The sequence below is a fragment of the Tribolium madens genome, unplaced genomic scaffold (assembly GCF_015345945.1).
Source record: "Tribolium madens isolate multiple individuals breed KSU strain unplaced genomic scaffold, Tmad_KSU_1.1 Scaffold_20;HRSCAF=117;Tcas5.2_LG4, whole genome shotgun sequence".
NCBI classification, from domain to species: domain Eukaryota; kingdom Metazoa; phylum Arthropoda; class Insecta; order Coleoptera; family Tenebrionidae; genus Tribolium; species Tribolium madens.
The window spans coordinates 11,117,776-11,143,657 of record NW_025400985.1 but is presented as its reverse complement, the minus strand read 5'-3'; the positions used below and the strand labels follow the sequence as shown (position 1 = coordinate 11,143,657).

The following is a 25,882-nucleotide window of genomic DNA, read 5'->3' as shown; positions in this document are numbered from 1 at the left end:
GAATACAATTAGTTACAATAAATTATGGGAATTAATTTAAGTGTGTCGGTGAAACTCCGACGATAAATACTGGCAGCGACACCTGTCGCCTGAAATGCTTATTCTTGAGTTACACCGGCGTTTCAATAATTACAAGTGTGGGTAAACATGTGCTAATTATAAAATACTTAAAAGTTTCATTTCAAACACAAAACATATGATTAGCGATTAGGATTGCAATAGTGGGCCCTAGAGCAATTAAGACAATTCCTGCGCACTTATAATAACACTTTCCGGTTCCTGAAATAATCCTGTCTCGTAGAATTTATTTTCGCGTTATTAGCGCTAAAACGCCATACAATACTTCCAATCGTTCCCTCTAACGATTTATTTTCAGTCGTATAATACGAGTTTATTTATCGGTTTCGTGCATTATAAAACTCTCGGACAATTTATAGTCGAACGAGTTTCACTTTCATTATTGTCATAAATAATGGCCGTTTTTTTACGAAACATTGATAAGAGCAGCGCCGATTTTCAGGGTTCGCACTTTCGTAATAAAAAATAATTATGCCACCTTATTCGGATTTATCGCAGCTTTCACCGAAATGTCAACGTGTGTGTTGCGCGCGCCACCCCGTACATAATGCAAAAATTATGTTATTACCGAAGCTTATCAGCGAATCACTGGCAATTTCAACACACCAACGGATTTATCATCGACGATTATGTCGTCAAACGATAATGGAGCGTTTTTAATGGCCGGCTCTTATCTAAATTAAGTGTTGGACACGACGCGAGCCGATTTACGTCCAAGACAATACCACGGATTGTGATAAGAGTGATAACGGGGGCGCGATCTCCACGGCCCGACGTGGGGAGTCCGCACATTAAAAGCTTTTTTGCTTCTTCAAATATTTTCTTTCATTAAAAAGCTCCACTTCATCAACCAACACATTTAATGAATTCTCAACCAAGAGCTTTGGTTTCACAAAATTACAAAAGATTTCTCCTTGCAGTCTGTTTTAACTTTCCATTTTATTCGTAAGAACATCTTTTGAATTTCAAGTGTCGCGGAGGAGTTTTGCATTGTTGAGGATCCTTGATTTAGGCTTTTTCATATGTTTGGCGAAGCTTTTGCATGTGTGTAAAAATATTTGAGGCGTGTCTCAACCTGGGGAGTCTGTATTTGTCTCACAAACCTTCATCGTCTTGCCTTAGACAATAGCCAACAAATATTTAGTTTGTAGGACATTTTATAGCGTCGTTGCGTCAATACTAATCATAATTTACGGCCGTTAGATGGTATTAGTTTCGAGCGTTCGATTCCAAACATCTTTTTTCGTTTCGTATCTTATTTCGAAATGATTATTCTGAATGATGGCTCTATAAGTCGGGATAACTCAATTGTGTTACAAATCCCTAACTTTGAAATCCAACCACACGCAACCTGTTTGCAGACACTGGGATTTATTTACAATGTAATGACGCAATTTACCTCAAATAAATAATTTTATTGAGAATACACGTATGCAAAACTAATGCATGCACGATGTGTCGACCCACACAAACCTCCTACAACTCCCACAACAAAAAACAATACCGTCGATATATTGGGCGTTCTTTTATTACAAATTTTTTAACACGGACCGGTTAATACAGCGGTTAATTAACGGAATTTTTCCCTTGGAGAGCTTTGTTTACAACTCTATTAATTTCGCAAGTTTTAGCAAAAACACGATAATTAAACGCTACCTACCCACAGCTCGTAAATCATTTCTATTATCTAGAGAATTGGAAGCGAGAAAGTCTTTTTGCGACCCACCCACGACATTAAATTCAAGATTTTATGTAGCGGGGGTGGCACATGATTGTTTTTGACCACCACGATTCTGACAGAAATAAATAAAATACTATCGAAAGTAACACAATTTAATATTTGGTTAACGTAGGAGGAGGTCCTCTCAAGTGACACTTTTAACAATAGACGGGCTATTTTATTGTCAAACTCGACAATGCAGAAGCAACCAACAATAATAACAATGAAAATAAAACTTGTTATCTTTTGGAAAATCGCAGGCCCGCCCAAACGACGATTTCATGTAAGCTAAAAGCAGCTATTTGTAAAAATATAGCCCTAGCTTTGGCACACGCAGTCATGTCAGAGAAAATTATAGAAATATATTAAAAAACATTGTTAACGCAATTTATTGTTTTTATTTCGTGCTAGAGTGTATCTTCTGTTTGGATTGCACTTTTGTTAGTTGTTTTAAAAATTGTTGATTTCTGCTTAGAGGGGTTAGAGATGATGGATGCGGTTTTCCAGCTCGCACGCGTCCGTACTCTCAATCAACATTACCATAATGTTCCGTTCGCGTTGTGTAGGTGGTCTTGTTGTGGGGTCTGGTCAAAAGTGGCATCGGTGAAATGGCGGAAATCACTCCTGGTAGTGCGCGATCAAAACTGATTTTCTCCAATTTTTTTCATTCGTCGAAAAATTGATGTCTCGAGTATTCCAAAGAGCTGTAAACTAATTAAGAAATTCCAATGACTGATTTTTCTCGCTGTGGTGAGTGGTGACGGCCCGATAAAAATGCTTTTAATAATAATATATCTTCAATTAATTAATGTCCTTATCCAGGACGAGGCGCCGCCAAACTATCTCGACTGCTACCTGTCTACAATTAAACACGCAGCTTTATCATTGACGCCTCCACCGGAAAACATTGACGACCTTCAGGAGAAACGCTCGACCCCCATTAAAAACGCATTACCGTAACCGGCAATTTCTTAAGAGGAATTATGATTTTTTTCTCGAAACGCCCCTTTACCGATGATATTTTAAGGATAAATTGAAGACTCAATTAAGTAAATGCCGCTTTATTACCGGCACCACCTACAAAATTGGACCATTTATTTCTCACAGGAATCCAATTTAAACCAACTGAGGTGGCGAAACTCGACCAACACCTGACGGACAATTTTGAAGAATTTAAATTCCCAGCAAAGCCAAACAAAGTAAAGAGATATCTTTTTTTTTCAACAGCCGGTTTTGATTTGTTGATAATTTTTCCGCTTTGATTTATGCAAGATCAGAATTCTTATCTCGGAATTCGGGTTTGAATTGCGGCACGTGTTATCATGTACAGTGTCAAGTTTTTTATTTTTCGTCGGAGCATTAGATAAGAAGTTATTCAGTTGTTTATTATCAGTTCATTTGGATCTGTCCGCGTTGAACGCGCTTGATTGATGAAAGTCGTTGTATTAATTGTTTCAATTTTCTCTGAACGCGTCTACATCGTGAAATGGAGCGTCTATTTTCAAGATGTGATGAAAATAATAATTGAAGCGAGTCTATTTGGTGTGATAAGGAAGAGCAACGACGTCCCGGGGTGACACTAAAACGAATGTCCCTTCGTCTTGTCTCAACATGAACCAATTAATAATAAATTGTTTTAAATACTTCTCTCGGTTATGGTAATTTCGCCATTGAGCCGAAGTGAGTTATTAACATTCGCACAAAGCGGCAATTACGTTTTTTTGGCCATTCTTTTAATTATCCAAGGCATAATTTACGCGTTTGTTCTTGCTCTTGTTGCGTGTTGTAACTCGCTGTTAATATCCGGGGGCTTAATATTGATGATTAGCGGCGTGTATTTCCATTATTTAAAAAGGCTGACCGTCAGTCGAGATCCATTATGGCCGATACATATCAATCGAGTCGTTGGCGTCCGGTAGCCCAGATGATGAAGCATTTCTCCTTTCGAAAAAATTTCGACATTGTTATGCACGACGAGGATTTTCGTCGACTTTGTCGGCGATTGCTTCTTCAGCATTCATTTTCCATAAAACGCGATAAAAATTCGCGCTGCTTGCATAAGATTACGTCAGCGAGAGACTTTACATGACCTGCAAATATTTTTTGAAAACTTGTCCCCGTGCTACTCCAAACGTGTAATAAAAATTCTGTAACGCTGAAAGCGTGGGTGACTCATATGTTTGTACAATCAGTGGCCTTTCAACATAAATACAAATCAAGGGAAAGTCGCAAGTGTAATGCGGCGAATTATTACGAGAATATATCAATCACTCGGCCGGGAGCATCCTTTTTTACTGCACTTTCAATTTATACTACCATGAAAAAACTTATTAGGAGTAAACAATGTGACGGCGAGCCTAATTGACTCATTACTGTGTTAGCCGTACATGGATCGTAATGCTAGTTAAGCTTCCACGACTGTAATTGCGAATTATGCAAATAGAGAGGTTTATTAATAAGATAATAAGAGATACAACGCTTTGTTTCTTTCACCAAACGATTTTCTTGGTGCAAATACATTCAACTAAAAGATATGTTTAGCAAAAATACACAAATAAATAAATACAGTCTGTTTTTTTTATAGAAATCACCAAGTCAAAATTGTCTCCTGTCACAAATTTTGTTTGCTTTATGTTTTTGTCCCTAGAAATTTTGTTGAAAATTATGATTGTTTCCATGTTGAAATGTTGTTAAGATTTTGACTTTTATGAATTTTGTGTGCCTGTTTACTCTTCGAAAACGTTATAATCGAATACATAATTACTTAAGGTCTAACGACAGAAGTCAGTACTGATACTATTAATAGAAACAGACTGCAAATAACAGCAATGCAGAAAAAAAATTATTTTCCAAAAGATGCAAGCAGGTATTATGAAGTGGTAATAAATTTTGGGTAATTTATTGAAATGAGCTCGAAGTTGATTCATGTTCTAAATTAGAGAGTTTTTGCAAACCGTAAAAAAGTTTAACGTATTACGACAAATGGCCGTTGCTAAGAAATCAAAAAATAAGACGTGAATTGATGATACGCCTTTTGCCCTTGAAAGACGTACACACGACAATTAAATGACGTTGTCGTTAAGGTTAACGTTAAACTAAAAAAACTCTATTATTTTCAGCTTTATTTACAAAATTAGGTATTACTTTTTTAACTTGTTCCTCAAAAACGGTACAAACAGAGTAACAGACACTAATTTAATTGCGTTATTTCTTATTCATGTTTATCTTGTGTTTTCGTCAATTTCTTGCAAAAAATTAGATGCAAACCTGCATTACAATAAATTGCGTCTATGTATTTTAACGGTGCTCGTTTTCTGACTTTCTGCTTGCAACTTTTCGTCTAAAAATTTCCAAAAACTGTAAACGCTACCTTATTTTGTCCACGTTTTTGTGTTTTCTCTAAATTTTCTTACATGATTTTTTGTGCTGACGTTTAGTGACATTGTTTTCAAATTAATTAAAAATTCGAAACTGCCAACTTTTAAAAATTACCATGAATGAATTTGCTAGTGGTGCCAACGTTAAAACTGTTTATCATTTCCATTAAAAAATTGTTATTTATTATACAAGGCGATAAAGAAATTGTTTACCTACGAGTGAAAATCTTAAGTTTACGTGTGACGAAGTCACGAGTGGACTTTTTTCACAAGTCGATAAACAATCTTTATCGTCGTGTATAATATTTTGTTTTATTTTGTACTTACCTACCAGAATTTCTTGTGTCTTGTGGCTGATGAATACACTGGTTAAAGTGGAGTAGATAAAAATTATTTTATTTCACTAGACGATAAAAGACTACTTTATCTACTGAAATTTGTTAATAAAAGCACTGTTTAACACTGAGTACAAAATAAAAGTCTTTATACGTTTTTTTCAGCAAACTAAAAACGATTTACTTAGCGATGATGAGATGAGAATGGAAGAGACAAAGAAAATAATTTTATTCACAATAACTAATGTAACTGAGGAGTAATAATATTACTTCTCTAGGCAGGTTTGAAAACGTTAAGATTAAAAAAATACCGGAAATTTTTTTTTCAAATTGTCAAGTTACGCATAATATTTTGCTAAATTAGTATTCAATAGACTCTTACTTCTGGAAAAGTATACTGCTCCATTTCAACGATTTTAAATCAGATTCACACATTATTTCTATATTTTCTTTGACGTTTCTAAAATGTCAAAAATCAAACGCAATTTGGATGGCCCACCATGTTTAGACCTTAACTTTGTTAGAATTTTACTTTATTCTTTTTGACTGAAAATAATGTGATTGTGAATAAAATCGCATACAAACCTCGGTGGTAATGGCAATACCCCTTGTGCTTTATCGGGTATACATAAGCACTCGGGGTAATACCATGTTTACCACCTCGCTTGTTATGTACTAAAACACATACATAGATATTTATGTATCAAGTACGCAAAATAGGATTTTAAGGGACGAATCGTAATTAATGGCGACATAGGAGCCGAGTTTTTATGACAGGAGTCAGCTAAAATCTTTTGCTTACGTGGTGCATATACTTCCCAAAACACGAATTTCATTTTTTAGTCCGCACTACGGTCCGCACAAACTGTTTTTGGGGACTGAGTACCTAAAATAACCGTTTTGCGTACTATTTTATTGAGTACAGAAGAGACTCATTTTAGGGACTCAAATGAGTCCCTAAAACAGCTGTTTTCTGGAGCGTATACAAAAAAAATAATTTATTTTCTTTACTCTTTTACACTATTATGGGGTATTTCGTTAAATTTGTAAATTGTTATTGGGATTGTTTAGGTTTTATGGTAAACCTTTTTAAAATTAAGACTTTAGAAAAAATGCAAATAAATTTTTGTAGGTACATTTTGTTTTTACAGGAAATAAACAAAAGTTTGGTGTTTGGTGATGTGTGTTATTTTTGTGTGTTCGGCAGTTTAGTTCGGGATGAAAATGGCTGGTTTTCGCCAATTCCTGTGCTACTTTCGGCGGATTTGGTGTCTTTTTCGGTCGTGCAATGTAGGCCTCGCTGACAAATCGCTACGCTTTCGTAAAAATTAGCTTAGAGCCGTTGCGAATTCGGCCCGCTTCCATATTCGGCATGCGAGTGTCATGTTGACAATCCCGTCGACATATTTCTGAACATTTCTCTGATTAAGTGCGTATTGTTAATTTAAGATTTCTGGTGCCATTAATTCCATTTGCGACGGGTGCATATTTCATTCGTGAGTGACAAGCGGTGCAAAAAGCACGCCTGAAATACCCCGAATTCCGACTCACGACCGGATCCTGAAAATTTCAATTAGTCGGATTACGCAATTACGTTCAAATTCCGGACTTGTCGCCGGATAATATTAATACGCAGCGGTGCTGAAAGCTCGCGTTAGCGGAAGACGCGTCAAAGCTGATGTCCCGCTGAGAGCGGCCTCTGAAACAAACTCCACAGCTACCAACGCTACCACCATAAATATCGGACCTGTCGCGGGCATAGACGTAGGTCACAGGTGCTAATAGGTCGCGGATAGAACTAATGACAGGTGGCGACGCCTCAACCACGAAAAAATTACAAGGAAATAAACTCAAAGAACTGCTAATATATCACGAAACGAGACATTATTATCAGAAAGTAATAAGTCAAAGCGGACGCGAGTAGGTGAAATCTTGAAACTTGACGGTTCTAACATGAGACTTGTGCACCTGGTCGACCACATCGGATAAAAGATTTCTTTCGTCGGCGCAATATTGTGACAGGATAGGCGATAAACCATAATCAAGTAGCCGCTTTATAAAAAAATAGTTTAATGCTTTTTTAAGACCCATACATGAAAGTGTCACTTTTGATTTGTTGGACGTTCTTTCTGGTTCGAAATTATGCAACAAAAAATTTATATACCAGATAAGACCCAATTTTTATTGCTTTGAATGTATCAAACCACCTGATGCAGCTGAAATTCCGTAATAAAATTTAAGTACAAAGAAGTGGTTTTTGACAACTTCATTTAATTATTTAAACCACAAAGTAGTCTCCAGTCTCTTTACTCTCTTTTTGTGTTAATTAAGGACACAAACATATGAAAAAGCAAATTTAAACTTAATAAATACAATGTCTCTTTGCCTGTTTCTTAAAATTTTATTTAAAATTTCTTATTTTTGAAATAAGAAATGCAGAAATAAGTAGATTTGACTTTCCGATTGTTTGCAATTACCATAAACATAACTGAGTTTTATGGTTTTAGAAAAATTGAAGCTGTGGTCAGAATTTATCACTAGTTTTCACGATTTTTATACGTTAGCTGAAAGGTATAATTTCTTGTAGATTTTGAGCCAAAAAAATATTTCAAAAAGTCCACCATGTTTAGAAAAAATGTAATTAACGAAAATTTAAAAACCGCCAAACAACAAATAAAAAATAACTTATTTTACTTTGGTTTTTATACTTTTCTGGATCAATTTCCGCTATAATAGTCCAACAGTATAATCTCCTAACATATTTTCATCCCAAAAACCTTTGTTCCGATCTTCGAAAACCCTTTAGGTCTTTGTGAAAACGCTCGCCCTTTTCGTCACTCATGCTGATGAAATGTATAGACATATTTTGTTAATTTTGCAATAATTCTGTAACAATTTGAATTTTAAATGAATTTTAAATCGGAGGCATTCGTGCAGAAAGCAAGAAAATTATGGTTCGTAACAAAAAACTGTGACGTGATAAAAAAATTAACAATTATTTTTGTTTAATTAAAGGTAAATAGACAAAAATAATAATTTGATTAAAAGTGTATTAAACAAGTTTTTATTTGTAAACTAGTATTATTAATTATGTTTATGTGGAGGTTTACTAAAAGCAGTAAAACAATTAAGAATATAATTTCTTTAGAATTGTAGTATTAACCTTAACAACGTTTTTATTTTAACAAAAACAAAATGTATTTATTGAGAATAGTAGGTACATAATACGATTGTCGTTGGAATTTCGTTATTTTTCAAAATAGAAAATTTGCCTAGTTTTAAAAGTTGTTGACTCTTGATGTGGAGATGTTTTTGATCGTGTTAAAAAGCTGGAACGTGTTTGCGAACAGATACTAGGAAGCTGTAAATAATAATGATTGTGGAAGCAATTGTGTTGAACTTATTTGACTGTCATTATCGTCGTATTGAACGAATCGATCGTCCGCGCGGTTTGAATATGTCGAAAAAAAGTCTCGGACATTAAAACCGGGTCTCTCCCGGTCGTAAACTCCATACTGATCTCCCAATTAATGCTTTTCCAATGTAGCATTGTTTGCTTTTTTCGCATCGCGTCCGCTGCAGTCCGCCCCTGTCCTTAATGTATGTGTGAGCCTGCAAGAAGTCTACAAGACTGCCGGTCTTGTCTTGGACAGTGACCGCTGTCTTTAGAACGCCGTCCACGTATTGGAAGGTCGGTTGGACAATTCCTTTGGTCGTTTCTTCTTTCGTTCTTTTATCGGCGACGACGACGATTTCGCTCACTTATCGCTCAATTACGCATTTATCGGTACATTATTTCCGTCGTTAGACGTGTCCGAAATCCGCCCCTGTCGTCGGGCCCTTCTCTTTGCATTTTCTCACGGAGACGATGTCAAAAAAGAGCGCGTTTTCGGAGGCCGATCACGAACACGGAGAATGCAGCCACTACCGAACGCGCACTACCAGACTGATTTATCGTATTGCATTTTTAATTTAAATCGAAATTTGCCGGCGACCGCGATGCCTAATGTACCGTGAAAACGGGGCTGTGCCTGCGCTCGCGTTCAAATCTCCGGCAAGTTCTATTTTGACGACTTGTGTTTTTTGCGGAAATTCGCTATAGCTTCCTTTTGGTCCACAAAAAGCACAAGAACGCCGCCGACCGGCCACACAGCGCTCGTCAATCATTCGCCGCTGACTTTTCGTAACAATTTCGTGAGGAAAAAGAATGAGATTTTTATTTATTTAGTCGCAATTGTCCGGGAGTAAAAAGCCACTAGAAAAGTGTGTTGTTTAAGGGCACATTGTATGCAAATAGGACGACATTCCTGCTACCAATACGCAGGCCGAAAGTCGCACGATTTAAAAATAACCGGAATTATTCTCGGTCAACGAAACCGTAATTAGAAATACAAATATTGCGTGCCGGGACTAGATATATCTTCATTCATTAAGTTGTATTCGAAATCTTTTAAATAATCCCTCGATAAGATTACACATTTTTAGATAAAAGTTTAATTACATCGATAAGAAAGTGATTTGAAATCGCACTCGAATCGAAGCTATTTGGGTTTTTTCGTTACGTGTAGGCCATTAAGCGCAATTTAAATTCTCACACAGATTGATTCATCTCACAGAAGCGATTAATAACGTTTTAAATGTCGATAAGACGGTTGCACTATCGGAACGATTATCGAAAAAATCGTGAAAATCGAAAGATTACGATGGGCACAAAAGCGCATATAAACACCGCATTTGTGCTATAAGTACAAGACGGCGACTTACAACAAGCGAAAAAATTCTTATCCTACCACATTCTTTTACACTTGCGCGCTTAGTATGTGCGACAAATTGCGAGATATCGTGTGAAATTTTCTTATACAGATTATATCTTTCTTCCGATCGGCGAATTCTCGAAAGCGATAACCACAGAGGCGGATTTACACGCCCCAAAATGCCAAAAACACACACATTTTGTGTTTTTCAAGCAAAAAATACAAAAAGCATTTTTTTCTTTAGCACAAATTTATGCTTTTCATTTTGTGGCGACTTTATATTTTCATATCTAGTTTTTCGTGTCGGTTTCGTATGAAATTCAATTACGGTGATGGTCCCCCGTGGCGCCTGCACTCGTCCTTGGAGCAACTGGACCTAATCCGCCCCTGATTCACTTTAATACCATCGAGTCCGGTGCAGTGAGCGACCTTTAAAAAAATCAAAACAATAAAGCAGAGCAGTCCTGACATAAATTTTGATATATTGGAACGTTAATAAAAATGGCATTTCAATTTTAATTCGCATTACACACATACGCAGATAAATATCTTTTCGTCCGAAAGCAATTAAAGAATGTCTCAGTGGAAAATGGGTGAATTTTTTTCGTCCTCAGCTAAAAATTCGAGGCACACTCTGGGAGAAGAATAAAAGATAAAAGTCGGCCATAATTTCACCCAATTACAGGATATTCCGGACTTATCATCCCGCATCTTTACGAGCCGCGTGCTAAGTACCTCGAGTACTTAACACGAATTTTTTCAGGCTTGAATTTCACTTGTCGACTCGTTTTGAGTTTTTATTAAAATCGAAACGACTTCGTTTGCCATCCAGATCGAAACAAATTGATTTAATTAAAGAATATGACCGGCACGACCGCGACTTTATAGTCAATTAAATGATTCCAAATTAATTATGGAATTTTATAATGGCTCCAAACGTAACGTTTTAATTAATTTTTTATCTCGCACCGTGGACTGTCAATTTGTGTGTACGATGATTCAATTCGGGATTAGAATTTAAAAGTGTCCGGATTTATGATGAATCGACGATTAAAATTTTACGATTCAGTCGCATCATGTCAAAACTGACGATTTCATTTAAAATATCGTAGAGAGATCTAAATGGACCATTTGTCGCGAGTGTTTTGACGTTACCAAAATAATTATCGGGACCAGACGACCATAAATCATTTCGGTGAAGAGACTTTTCTTACATGGGACGATAGGATCGCTACAAGGAACCCAACGCGTGACACGATTCTCGTATTTGGACAAATTTCAACAAGCACAGAAGAATTTTACAGAGAAAAATATTGTTACAACAATCAAAAAAAATGCTAAAGAATTTTTACCAAAAATAAGTTTGGAAAAAAGAGAAAGTCATGTAAGAGTTTCATAAAATTGTAAAATACCCACACAATTATGTGCAAATATGTTAGGGATCGTTGGCCCCGCCTTGCACTCGCGATAATTTATCTTTTTTCAGTTTTTATTATTATTTTTCATATTTATGCACGTCTGTCTTGTCGTCGAGTAATTTCGTTGAATTTCGATGATCGAGCTTTTTTCCGATTTGACTGTCAATCATTTCTGTCACACTTTTGACTACATTACCGTCTGATTGATTTATTGAATCATGGATTTTAAAGACACATCAAGTACAAGTTTTTTTTTAATTACTCATTTATTTCATTTGAAAAATCGTTCAGTGATTAGGCAAGGAAAAATTTTAATAAAAGTATGGTTTTGTCCGAATTGTAAATTCCGCGAAGCGAGAAGTCGACTCGTTTTTAGATCGGAATGAGGTTTTCCCTTGTAAAATGCGGTATGCGACATATACGCGGAACATCTCGTACCGGACAGATCGCACCTGAACAGGTACCTGCCGCATATGGACCTTCTGGTACCAGTTCTGAGCACTTCTTGACAAACCGTGAGACGATCACCGCGCCACGGGAGGCCCAACTCGCCTTCCTGATCCCTACGAGAGCCGACATCGACACGATGATTGCCACGGACGAACCATCGGTCAATCGGTTTTTATCATGATGGGTTTCGACAACTGCGACCTCTTCAGGGTGCCAAAACCAAGTGCAAAATCATAATTTTTTGAAGCAAAACGATGCGATTTAGTTTCACGAACCAATCCAATCTCGATTATTGTGTTTTCTTTACTTTCTTTTTTTATTAAATTCTTTATTAAAAATGAGCAATGTTTGTACCAGTTAATTGGCTTTAATTATTTTTATTTTTTTCTAATTTTTCACCATTTTTTACATACTCCAAATAACAAAAATTAAAGGCTGGAGGCCCCCACCAAGGCATAAAATAGATTTCTAAAAATACATTATTTTCTATATTGGTTTGTTGCCTAAACTAAGGTTACTGATAAAAGATGGCGCACTGTTGTCACTATTATTATCGATTGGCAAAATCAGCTGATTATAGAAACGATTATGAACCTATATCACACATAATCCTTAATTTGTTCCTAAACCCCACAATTGTACCCTTAACTCCACTCTTTCCTATATTCCAATTAAAATCAATAATTTGTGTGAAGTCCCGAGTTTCCTGTTCGTCCTCTAGTTATAAAAACCCAACGTTGGCTCCTCTCACATCAGTGCTAAAACTGTTACAAAGATGGATCTAACAGGTACAAGTAATCGTGCTAATCAGTTAAATCCCAACAATCCTGCGTACCGAGGAGGCAGTAAGTCTGAAAACTAATCGAATTATTTTATTTTGATAAAAACGATATTTTTAGCTGTGACTCATGGTTACACAGGTCAAAAAAGCTATCTCGACAATAGGGCTAATCAACTTAATCCCAATAATCCAGTATATTGGAATTCCAGGGCTGGATCTGCAGGAAGTACGCCCACAGGACAGAATCAAGGATGGGGATGTTCAATCTCCTAAAAAAAGAAATCTTTTAACAATATTGTAACATTTTCAATAAAAATGGTATTCTAGTAAAACTTTGTTTTCATTTGCTACCCAATTTATACCCACAAAACACTAATATTTAGGTAACAATTGATTTTGTTCGTGTAGAAAAGTTATACTCGTAATACATATTCCCTAAATTGTTTGTAGCCGTGAGAATTGGGAAAATTAAAGTCCCGAAACGTTTGCAAAGTAACAAAAATAGTTTTAATTTTGTACTCAATGTTAAGGAGTGCTTTTATCAACTAATTTCAGTAGATAAAGTAGTCTTTTATCGCCTAGTAAAGTAAAGTAATTTTTATCTAGTGTTTATATTCAAGAAATTTTGGTAGGTGAGTACAAAATAAAACGAAATATTATACAGGACGATAAAAATAGTTTATCTACTCGTAAAAAAAGTCTTTTCACTCGTAGATAAACAATTTCTTTATCGTCTTGTATAATAAATAACTATTTATTAATGGCCACTGTCCCATTACTAAACTCCACAAAAAATTTACTTACAACTTTATAACAATTCTGATTACTGGTTTTGATAACAGACCCTTGAACTTGATACTTAGCTATGACTCTATTAATTTCGTTAATAATTTCAAAAAGTATTTTTTCTTTTAGCGCAGCTAAAACTAAGAGCAGGCCTCATTCTAGCATGATTGTTTAATTTGAAACACAACAATGATATAGATAAGAATTTTTCCATTCAAGCAAATTGAAAATTACTGGAAAATAGGTAATCCCCCGAAAAGCTTAGTCTACGTCATTGTTTCAACAATTTTTATCATTTTCATATTTGATAAAGGTATAATATGATTTGTTTAAGCCTTTTCATTATATAATTAAAGTAAAAAATCTGTATTTTTCCTTTAAAAATACACTTCTAATCAAAATTAAAAGACCACCAACAAAAATTAATATTAGGACAGGAATAAAATTATGCTAAATAAACTTAATGAAAGTTCATAAGGATAATAAGCAGATGATTTATGTGGTATTAAGGTGAAACGTCTACAAGAATATTAATAAATTTTACTTTCAAATACAACAAACATCCTTTTATATCCAAAATTCCGCATTTTCAGAATTCATTCCCTAATCATATAGTTAGAAGAATTAAAATGTACAAACCTTCCTTTGAATTTATTTCCAGACATAGAAAAACTTTCTTTCGACAAAATAAAATTTCCATTTTACTAAATTCACACTTCATTAACATTTTTCTGAGTCAAAAATATTTGATAACATGTATTTTATAAAATTTTGAAGAACGTAACGATAGATAACAGCTTTCAAGCAATTATTATGCACACAGTGATATCTTGTAGGAAAAAAGGTAATTCCCCTACAAAATATATCTGCGTCGTAATTGTATTATTTTTTTTTGAAGGAGCATTACATTTTATTTGATATCATTTAATTCAGAATTTTAACTAATTGCCATTTAAATAGTAAAAGCATTAAGAAATAAACCTTAATTTAGTTTCTCTAACTTTTTTAATTTTGGTAACAAATTCATTATATTTCTTTGTACATAGAAAAATGTTTCCAGTCCCTAACAAGAGAATAAGATGAGTTTTAGAGATTTTCAACTCATTAATTTGCTTATCACAGATTCTACTTGAATCAAAAATTATTAAACAAGTTAAATCATACCTTTGCCTTCGACAAGTAATTTTATTTCTAAACAAAACTAACAATAACACAACAATTATTTTCACCAAAATTCTGATTTAAATATTTAATTTTTACCAAAATCACCGCACAGTTTGCTACACAACTGATTGAGTGATTAAATCAGTAATATATTTCAATAAATATTTTGGAAAATAATAACAGATAATAATTTCTGAGCAATATAAACAGGCTGATAGTCTTCCAAGAAAATAGATAATCTCTCTAAAGCTCAAACTGCATCCAGTTTATTTTTTTTAATTTCGTATGCCTACTTATTATGTAATAAATTAAGAATTGAAACTATTACAAATAATAACGAAACGCTGAAAACAAAATTTTTGAGTAATTTCATCAAAACTGAAAATACTCCTAGTCTTCGATTTAATTATTTTTGTTCTACTGATCCCTCAAGCTTTGCTGAAGAATTTGTTAATGATTTCTTTTTAAAAATAAATAAAATGTAGGCTCATTGCTCCAAAATTATGGAAAAATTTGGTGCATCCGCCATATTTAGAGATAAATAATTTATCTATCAATCAACCACACACACCCTTCTTACCAATATTAAAACTTCTATATTTGACACAGACAGAAATTAAGTTATTAAAAAAATACAAAAAAATCAAATACCAGCGCCCCCAAAAGAATTTAGCTCTTGTTGATTAGTCGCATCCACCAATGCCAGCAAGGATTCTCCTGTGAATCCCCTTTTTACGAAAAGAAAATTAGCTCGGGTATATATAGACCGTCGATTACAAGCAAGCGCAAAGAAGTTGTTACCAAAAGTTGTGCAGTTTTTCCAAGTGCTAACAGTTCCAACGAGTGCAAAAATGGATAAAAGTGGTCGGGATAACCGCTCCAACCAAATGAATCCGAATAATTCGGCCTACTCTTCAAGCAGGGGTTCTTCAAACACCGGTAAGTTAATTTTTTCCGGGAAATGTTTCAAAGTAAATAATGCAATGTTTGCTTTTCCTGCTTTTCGCAGGTTCGTCCGGACGTTCCTACTCCCAGCAAGATTACGACAATCGCTCGAATCAACTCAACCCGAATAATTCGGCGTACTATGGCTCACGAGGACAGAAAAAGTAATTTTTCCGCCTTTCTGTACTTGCACAATGTTTTAACACATTTGTGATTCGTCTCGAATAAAATTTTCTAAAAACGAGTTGTGTATTATTTCCTGAAATCATTAAATCAATCATCAAACGGATTATTTGAGAAATTCCAGCGACGTTTATAGGACGCCATTCCTCTACCCCGACGACTAATTAGAGGCCGATATGAAATGCAACAATCTTGTCTTCGGCCATCATTTATTGGAACATTGACTTTATTAATTGAATTATAGACGACATCTTCATTCTATCACGTAAAATCGTTAAAATTGAACTTGTACAACCTGCTCGCTTCGAAAAAACGCTTCTTTCTCTCTCGGTTTTATTTAAATTTGACGATACAATAATTATTTCCCGGTCAGAATTGATTGACGGCGATCGAGTGATAAGACAGATCGATGCGATAAAAATCTTAACTGCGATAAGGAGACTTTATTATAAAACACACTTAAGACAGGCTAATGCACTGAATAATTTATTGGACAAGAAGAGAAAAAAAAACGAAAATATTTATCCTGACACTTCTACCCTGATCAACACAAAAGTATCTGCAATGTAAAGATAAATGATTAGTTTAATAATTATTATTGAGCTAATACTGCAAACGCGCAATCTGTAATTATTTTAAATTAAACACACCGACGAGTCAAGGTTAGACGTTAATATCCACCTCTGAACTGTTAATTAAATTCATTAGTTTATAAATATTTGTACGTATTAATTACCTGATGAGAAGCGACGTTTCGAAACCGGAATTGTCTCTTTTAGAGCAACCATTGAATAAAAATGCAAAACCAATTTAAATAATTTTTTATTGATACGTTTTACAAAAACAAACTAAATGTAATATCACAACACTTACACTTGTAACAATCCAATATTTCGAGCGTAAGTATCAAATTATCATAATAAGCTTATAATAACTTTGGTCATTCATTATATACAGTACGATAATAACTTTTCCTACTTTTGAATAAAATAAAATTAGATTGTTAGTCTGTACAATAATACGCTCCAGGTACCTAAAAAATCTCTGGGAAAAAATCTAGACGAATTCGGCCGAATTCGTGGATAATTTAAAGGAGGCGTTATCTGAAATGGAGGGATTATCCACAATGGCCGATAAATTATCTCCTCCTTGGATCTCCTCGAATTCACTCTCTTCTAATAACGGCACACCTTCGGTATTGAGGACCGAACTCGTGTCGAAAGAGGCCAAACTGCCGCAGTGGACTCTGCAAGAAGCCGGCTGGGAGCCGCTATAAGAGGAGACTGTGTCAAGAGTGACATTGGTGGAGCCCTCGGAGACGGCCACCGTGTCCGTGGAGCCCATACTAGGCGTATGCGAGGCGCTAGAATTAAGAGAATCAAAAAGAATAGTGAAATGTAGCAGTTTTCACACGCTCATCATGACCGATTATTCTGAAACAGGCGTATCATTTACAATAATTGAGAGATCGTTTCGCCTGGACTACGTGGCAATGATTATATGGGTAAAATGACTAATGGTCGTTAAACGGTCTCCGGTGTATGGCCTGTCAATATAGTCGGTGCCCCGGGGTCTCGGTCTTGTTAAAATTCTTCGCTTTCTTGGTGCAAAAATATTCGACAAAATAAAACGGATAAATAATACAAAAAAACTAAATCGCAACCGGCGGAGTAATTGTGCGAACGAAATTATTGTCGAACGAGGCCGAGCGGTTTTATAAATGCATTTTTCGTCATTAGTGTAATCGATCGAGAAAATTGCCTATCGGTGACTTTTATGTACCCACCAAAAACTTTTACACGACAAAACGATATTTACGCGTCTACGTAGAAGAGAATCAATATTCCGAAACGTTTTATTACCGCTCTCCACGTAATTGCCGTATTAATTAACGCGAAACACGGTCTGCGTGCTAATTCACAATATCATAATTTTAACAAAACGACGTTCTAGAAAATAACCACCGATATACTCACAAGGAACCGTGACGGGTGACGTGAACTATATCTCCGGGATTAGTCGACGCCGTTCGTGACCTACGACCTCCCAGATTCGGCCAATGGGGACGGTGTAACCTGTTGGACGTCGCATTGGGGGCGCGATCACGCGTCGCTTCGTCATAACTCGGCAAACAAGCCTACAAAGAGACAAAACATTAAATTTTATTTTATTAACAGCTGACTGCAAAAACAAAATTTGTGATAAACGAATACAAATCTTTAATACATTTGTTAAATATAATTATTATTATTTTTAAATACGTTAGACCACAAACGGATAAATAGAGGCGAATTACAGACCTAGAAATATCAAAATAACGGGTGAGTGAAGTTTTATCAGCACCCCCTAAAATACTTCTTTCTAGTTCAACTAAAATTAGAGAACAGAAAGTATGGAATCAAACGTTTTTTGCTTAAACTATTTATTTTTGAAAAAAATATAATTAAATAAATAATATACAGTAAAATCTCTTTTAACGGACACCTCCTATAAGCGGACTCCTCTGTCAAACGAACATTTTTGTTACCCCGTTTTGAGCCAATGTATTTCAAATGGCGTTGTTCCTCTGTTAAACGGACTCTCTTATAAAAGGACGAGGACAGTCCAATCCGGAACGTTTGAAACAAAATCTCTTCGGACAGCATGTCATGCGCGCGTGTGTTGTTGTTATGACTGACTGTCAGAAAATTCGGGGAATCACATAAATCGGTGTATGTTTTATTCGATTCAGCCCTCAGCAGTGTTGAAATTCTGTTTAACTTTGTGTTTGTGTTTGTATTTGATATAAATAAATACTACTTACATTAAGTTAACGAAGAAATAGGTACCTAGAGGAATAAATAAATAGACTGAAGAATATTATATAGTATGTCCCCGGATTGAGTTTAAAAAAAGAAAAGAATTGTTATCTTTGATCTTAGATTTAGACTTTAGAATTAGAACAGTTAATTTTTCTCTTGATTTTGGACTAATGATTTTTCTCTGCTTTTCAAATCTCACTACATTGACGATTTTATTTTTTTGACAACGATGTCACTTAAATTAATTACCTAATTGAATAATGATTGTTCTTGTTAAAAACGACTTTGTTTCTTATCTTAAAGCTGTTTTTTAGAATTGCCATTTAATAAAATCATGTTTTTCAAAAACATTTGTGTTATTTAACTTGCGTAAACTCATTTGTCAAAGTGACATCGTTATCAAAAAAGTAATACCGCCAATGTGATGGAATTTAACGCTGACTATTTCATTCATTTACATTTCGGCCAATAGCATCTCGTCATTCAACAATGAGTAAAAAATTTCAATCGATAAAATTGATGAAAGAAAAATTTTATCGTTTTCACCTCATATTTAGAGCCAATGAGTGAAGGATATTTACGAACAAAATCGAAACCAAGCGAGTTTTCAAGCGATAAAATTTTGCGACATGGTAACAGTCTAAACAACTGTCATTTTAAATATTTTGACAGTTATTTCATTTAATTTGAAAAATGAATGAAAACACGCGATTTGGGAATGTATCAATTCCTGACATTACACTTGCAAGTTCATTAAGTGTTTTATTCATGAAATAGTCCTCCGAATACCATTCGTGGTAAAATTTGGTCTGGCAAAATTTTTCGATTGCTTTTACTCGAGTTTTTGTTGCCAATTTAGCTCGTGACACTGTTCAAAAACCTCTCGTCTGCGACTCGAGATTTTTCTAACAATGTCACTCCATAAATTGCTATGCAACAAACTCTCGTACAATCTGAAAATTTTGCCGACAAAATTTTACCACTTATGATATTACTACAGAGAAAAATAATTCCACAAAATAAGTCCAAAATCAAGAGAAAAATGAACTTTTCTTTTCACTGAATCAGAATAATGAAGTTTTAATTATAGATTTTCTCGTTTCAAGAAGAAAACTACATTATTTGAATTTTTCATCAAAAAATAGTTGATAAGTCCTATTATTGTATAAAATACTATGTTATTACCTTTTTAATATTTTTTATTTTGTGTTTACGTATGTACAGGGTGCTGCATTTTGGATGTCCGAATAGGGAATCTCCGAAACTAAGAGGTTTAGCCAAAAACGAGTAATACATTCTGGGGCTCATTTTTTGAGAAAATAATATTGGTTAAAACCGCATCCCGCTATCGTCTTTTGTTTTCGACTTATAGACAAAAATTGACATTTTAGCGAAATCTAAAAAAATTCATATCTTCGTTGTTATAGAAGACACAGATTTGAAATAAAGACATTATATAGGCACTTTTTAATGTAGAATTTAATAATGTAGTTAACAATTTTTTTCAGTTGTTTGTTTAGCCGTAATAAAATAAACTTGTATTTTTTTAAATGGGAATCATAGATGGCTGTCATTTTTAAAAAGCTTATTTTTTTCTTATCTAAAAAATATATATTTGTAACAAATTATTATAATACATTTTTAGCAAAAAAATATCTTTGATTTTTGTTCGCAGTTGGCCATGAAAAATGTTGCATCTTCAACTAAAAGGATTTAAACTATATTATATTCAACCAGTGTCACTAATGAAAGAGTTTTCTAAGTACTAAGTGATGAAAAAGATGCAAAATAAATTGTAAATCAACTTATTGGCGACTAATAACATTTCTTTGTTTTTAAACAAGCTAACATTAACATTGCAACTTCTAATGATACATAGAGTGTCAATAAAATATATTTTATATGACACAAAAATGACGATATGGCTATTCAAATACCCAAATTCCGTCTATGTGAAACGTTATCCTACCTCCATTAGACCATCAAAAAAATGTTTTTTGTAATTGTGTTGACTGTTGTATATGTAAATATGTATGTTATATATGTAATAATTTTGTTCTGAGGCGCTCGAATATTTATTCATTGCTTCTACCGTATCGTATTTTTTTAATGTTTATAATTTTATCTATTTTTTCATCTATTTTACAGTTCACAAAACTCTTATTGATTATTATTTACACATTTGGAGTGAAATAGTTTTTCCATGGCCAACTATTATCACACAAAATATGTATTTCACTTTTTAAGTATAGTTATAAAAAATATTTTGTTACAAATATATATTTTTTAGATCAGAAAAAAATAAGCTCTTCAAAATTGCCATAGCCGCCTATGATTTCCATTTAAAAAAATACAAGTTTATCTTATTACGGCTAAACTAATAACTGAAAAAAGTTGTTAACTACATTATTAAATTCCTCGTAAAAAAGTGCCTGTATAATGTCTTTATTTCAAATCCGTATCTTCTATAATAACAAAGATATATTTTTTTTTAGATTTCGCTATAATGTCAACTTTTGTCTGTAAGTCGAAAACAAAAGACGATAGCGAGATGCGGTTTTAACCAATATTATTTTCTCAAAAAATGAGCCCCAGAATGTATCACTCGTTTTTGGCTAAACCTCTTAGTTTCGGAGATTCCCTATTCGGACATCCAAAATGCAGCACCCTGTACGCTTTATTATTTCTTTTAAGAGGACACCACTATTAACCGGATAAAAATAAAGTCACCATCGTTGTCCACTTATAGGAAATTTCACTGTAAATAGTTAGTTTAAATGGTTTCTCAAAAATGCAATTTTTCGAATTTTTTATTGTTTTTGAGTTTTGCAAAATTTTTAATTTTATCTAATGGCAACCCACTATAATAGTATATTATGTTATTAGGAGTAGGTAAAGTGATAGTTTATATGGCAAAGCTGAACGTTTGTTTATTTTGCCGACGGAGTGGCTTACTTACTTACTTACTTACTTACATTTACTCCGAATAACATAATAAATTATTTTATCCGCAAACGAATTCAGAGAGTACAATTAGCAAGTAAATGAACAAAATAATCAGGACGTTTTGCAATGAAATCATAACAAACGTCAACTTCGGAATTTGTGTTGAGATTTTCGTGTTGACTGATTTAACTAGTGAATAACTAGTGTAGTGCAAAGTGTCGAATGCTAAAAATGTACATTGTACCTCTCCAAAAAATACTGAAGCAGCGAAAGAGGCAAGAAAGAGACCAAATTGGTAAATGTCAGGTAAAAGTGAAAAACGCTTAGGCGACAAAACAGTGTTTTTACCCCATGTCCGAAAGATAAAACTTTTACTTCTGACGTTTGAGGGTAAAACCTTTTTCTACAAAAGCTATGTTCTAAGGATTACGACTACCTACATTTCATGTAATTTTTATCAAAAACAAAACTGTCATATATTGCCATTTTGAAAAAAAAACTCAAAAACATAACAAAATTTAATTTTTGAAGACAAATGATTTTAAAAAACGCTTCGTTTCATACTTTTTGTTCACCCTGTATTTTGACATAATTTATCAAACATTTTCAGTAGAATTGTAAAAGTCTTACCAAAAAAGTTTTAGTGGTTTCTCACGATTATTATATTTGTCATAAAATCGGTTCGCGACCATTGTTGACGCTTGAGGGTTAAAAATTTAGACCAATTGTAAACTTTTTCAATTATTATTTATTAGAGTTTTGAGCTTTTTTATGTCTATTACTCCAAATTAACAAATCATTAATTATTCTAAAATTACCGATAAAATAAAGACGATAAAAACAGATTTTTGCATTAGAATTTCTCTAGGTTGATTTTATTACTTATTTTTATTCATGTAAAAAACTAGTAGAGACTGAGCTTAGATATTAATTTAATGTACATTTCATAATTTTACTTTAATTAGCCGTTCAAGATTTTCGTCTAATTTTAGTAGATTTTTTCCACGTGAAAAACCACTAATATGTATGCAAAAAATTCGACCTCTGTAAACTAAAATAGGTAGTAATCCTAGATCAAAAACTCATATTGAACTTAAATCAAGGCTTTTTTCTAATTACAGTAAAACAGTCTGAAGATTTCCTTATTTATTTATTAGTAAACCAAACAACATAAAATTAAAAATGTCGCTTGAAATTATGGTCAAGTTATGTTTAGTGTACCAAATTTACATACAAAATTTGGAAAAAAAAAGTTTTAATTTTCTAGCTGCTTCAATAACTTCAATAAACGAAAGAAAAAAAAGACAGGAACCCTAAAACAATTTTAAAATTTATTTTTTTAATATGATTTGATTATACACAGATTATACCGTGTTACATTCCTATCAAAATAGGGCGTGATTTTAAAATTAAGACTGGCAACACTGAATGAAATAAATCCAAAGGAAATTAAATTTGATATTTCTCAATGTTGGGGTTTTAATCTGAGCAACACAGATGACTTTAATAAAAATCTTTAGTCTGTCAAATATTCTCTTGAAAAATTCGAGTAGAACACAGATACTGCAAGGTAAATTTCCACAAAAATGTAAAATACTGTTTGCTCTAAATTTCTAGATTACAAAAAAGCTGTCGTCTTCAAAAATTGGATCAAGGAGATTCGCGAATCGGCCGTAAATCTGTGGCTCTCTCGTAATGAATGATAATTAGGTAATTAAGCGCACTATGCGAGCAAATGAGCAAAATTCAATTAAAATAAATCGTCCGAACAATAAATCGCAATTAGTTCAATCGAACGTAACGACATTCGACTCGTTTTGCGATTACGTAAGTCAGAAGCGTGACCGAAGATCGCCTTAAAAATTTCCCTCTCTCTCACACTCTCAAAACCGATCGAAAATAATAAATTAATCGTAAAAAAGAAACTTGAAATTGAATGATCGATACGGAAAAGTAGCTTTTACGGTACTGAAACAATGGTCCAGGGCAAATTCACTTCCCAGTCGATAAATAACATCGTCGGAACGATTTTACTGTTAACTGGACTGACATCGATACGTCCAAATTGTGATATTTTTCAGTCAAAAACCGCGAGAGAGATAATCGACGTCATATTATCGGCTATCAATAATAATTACGAGTCGGCAAACTAGGCAAACGTCTTCCCTATATGGCGATAGTTTTCTGTACCACGGCCACACAATTCTAATCAAATATATATTTGAATTGTTATCGACTTTCATAACAGGTGAAACGATCACTAATTTAGGACAAATTCCGACGCAATTTTCAAACTCAAAAACAAAAATCAAAAACACCCCACCCTCAACGCAAACATAAATCTTACACAACGTGATATAAGAAAGCTGTCAGCCGGCGTTTAGATTTACATTATTTAAAGGCGATTAAACAATTACGTCACGACATTATACGACACAAGATGTATTAATCTCATTAATAACACGTCCATATCTAACAAAAACCTTGGCCTAATTCGATAAATAACTAAAACGTGCTTGGAACACACCCCACTCGACGTGTATTATGTGTTGCCTAACACATACCTGTTCATTCTGCATGCCATCGGCGAAAGGAATCAAAGCCAAACGATCGGGATGGTGTAGTAGAGTTGCATGATCGCCCAAATCCGGTCTCGTAACCGGAGGAGCAATCGGAACGGACCTACTTAAAGGCTTCCTTCGTCGACAAACCGTAATCAAGCAAATCACAAGCAACAAACCCAAAACTCCGGCCCCTGTCGCTCCCGAAATCAGTATTGCATTAACACTATTCACTTCCACTACAAAAAATCAAGTAATAATCCGGTAATCCCGGTGATTTCAACCACTTACAGAAATAATTATTAGTCGGGGTGCGATAACAAGTGGGTGGCTCAGCCGGAAGCCAACAACCCCCCTGTGAACAAGAGAACACCTCATCTCCTTGCAGTGTATACCCCGGGAGACACTGATACGTAATTTGCGATTTGATCGGATATTTGTTCGTAAAAGAGACATCATGAAGTTCCTGACTGAGGTTGTAAATGTCGGCGAATAACACCCCGGGAGGTGGGTCGCAGCCGTAAGCCTGCACTGGAATGATTTTGGTAAAAATTTGGCGGTAAAATGGGGTGGAGATAGTTACCACAGATGGGCTTAATTCCCACCCATCGTCCTCCCACGCAACGTAATTTTCCCGGCTGGCATGGGGCCCTCGCGTTTTTGTACTTCCGGCTGCAGTGGATTTGGATGACGGTTCCCGCCAAGGCGAGGGTTTTGGATTGGTAGCCTTGGATCACGGTGGTGGAGCTGTGCAGGACGGGAGGGGCGGCGGGGCAAGGAAGATCGGTCGGGTCCTCTGCAACAAAACGATATTTTTATTATCTGAAACTTATTTCTGCTCTACACAAAATAAATTCAATCCATAAAACATTCTTCCTAAATATGGAAATGATTCTAATTCCAAACTAGAAGTCTAACTAAATAAATCAAAATCCCTAAGAAGAAAAAATTACGACAAAAAGCTCTAAATTTTAAATAAGTTGAAATACATGTTCTAAATATTTTTTTATTTAAAATCATTTTTTAGATATATTCCGTAACTTGATAATAAATCAAGTACTTAATATCTAAATTCACTTTCCAATCTTGTAAGGTGTAAAATTATAAAAATTAAAAATCTTCAATCCAATCAAATTGAGATCAATCAATTTCGAATTTTATTCTTTGTGAAAATAAACAGTTAATTTTTTAATAATCCTAAAATGGTCTTGAAAACTTGAAGCAACCATTCTGAAGAGAACTCGCTGAATTATTTGAGAACCGCAACAAAATAATAGAATTCTCTATCTAACATCCAAAAATAAAAGATTAACGAAACAAACACAAAGTTTTTCTGATAATAATGAGAAAATAAAATCACCAAAAAGATTATATCAAAATTTTGTAACAGATAAAGGTATTAAATTCATAATAAATGTGCAATCCGAATGACAATAATTTATGTTTTGTTTGAATCCGTTTTTAAATTTATTTAAATCCAAAGTTCTTCGTACAAACGAAAAATTTCTTTAAAAAATACGTTTTAAATTGAACATAATAAAGTTTTTTTCAAAAATCCAAATTGGTATTTTTTAAAGCTTAAA

General features: G+C 34.1%; 2 protein-coding genes across 2 annotated transcripts in view; one reads left to right on the top strand and one right to left on the bottom strand.

Annotated features, from left to right (window-relative positions):
* Positions 1-15,463: 15,463 nt before the first annotated feature.
* LOC123005565 lies at positions 15,464-16,049 on the top strand. The gene is made up of 2 exons (XM_044399360.1): positions 15,464-15,802; positions 15,873-16,049. Exons 1-2 carry the CDS (start codon positions 15,715-15,717, stop codon positions 15,974-15,976), a joined length of 192 nt encoding a protein of 63 aa, XP_044255295.1. The 5' UTR covers positions 15,464-15,714; the 3' UTR covers positions 15,977-16,049.
* A 747-nt stretch (positions 16,050-16,796) lies between these two features.
* The window catches only part of LOC123005322 (sushi, von Willebrand factor type A, EGF and pentraxin domain-containing protein 1-like), a 15,201-nt gene continuing 6,115 nt past the window's right edge, over positions 16,797-25,882 (bottom strand). The window contains exons 2-6 of the mRNA XM_044399006.1: positions 24,883-25,095; positions 24,591-24,830; positions 24,303-24,538; positions 17,968-18,128; positions 16,797-17,354 (exon numbers count right to left, since the gene is read on the bottom strand). Coding sequence (XP_044254941.1) covers positions 17,048-17,354; positions 17,968-18,128; positions 24,303-24,538; positions 24,591-24,830; positions 24,883-25,095 — 1,157 coding nt within the window. The 3' untranslated portion in view covers positions 16,797-17,047. The remainder of the gene's footprint in view (positions 17,355-17,967; positions 18,129-24,302; positions 24,539-24,590; positions 24,831-24,882; positions 25,096-25,882) is intronic.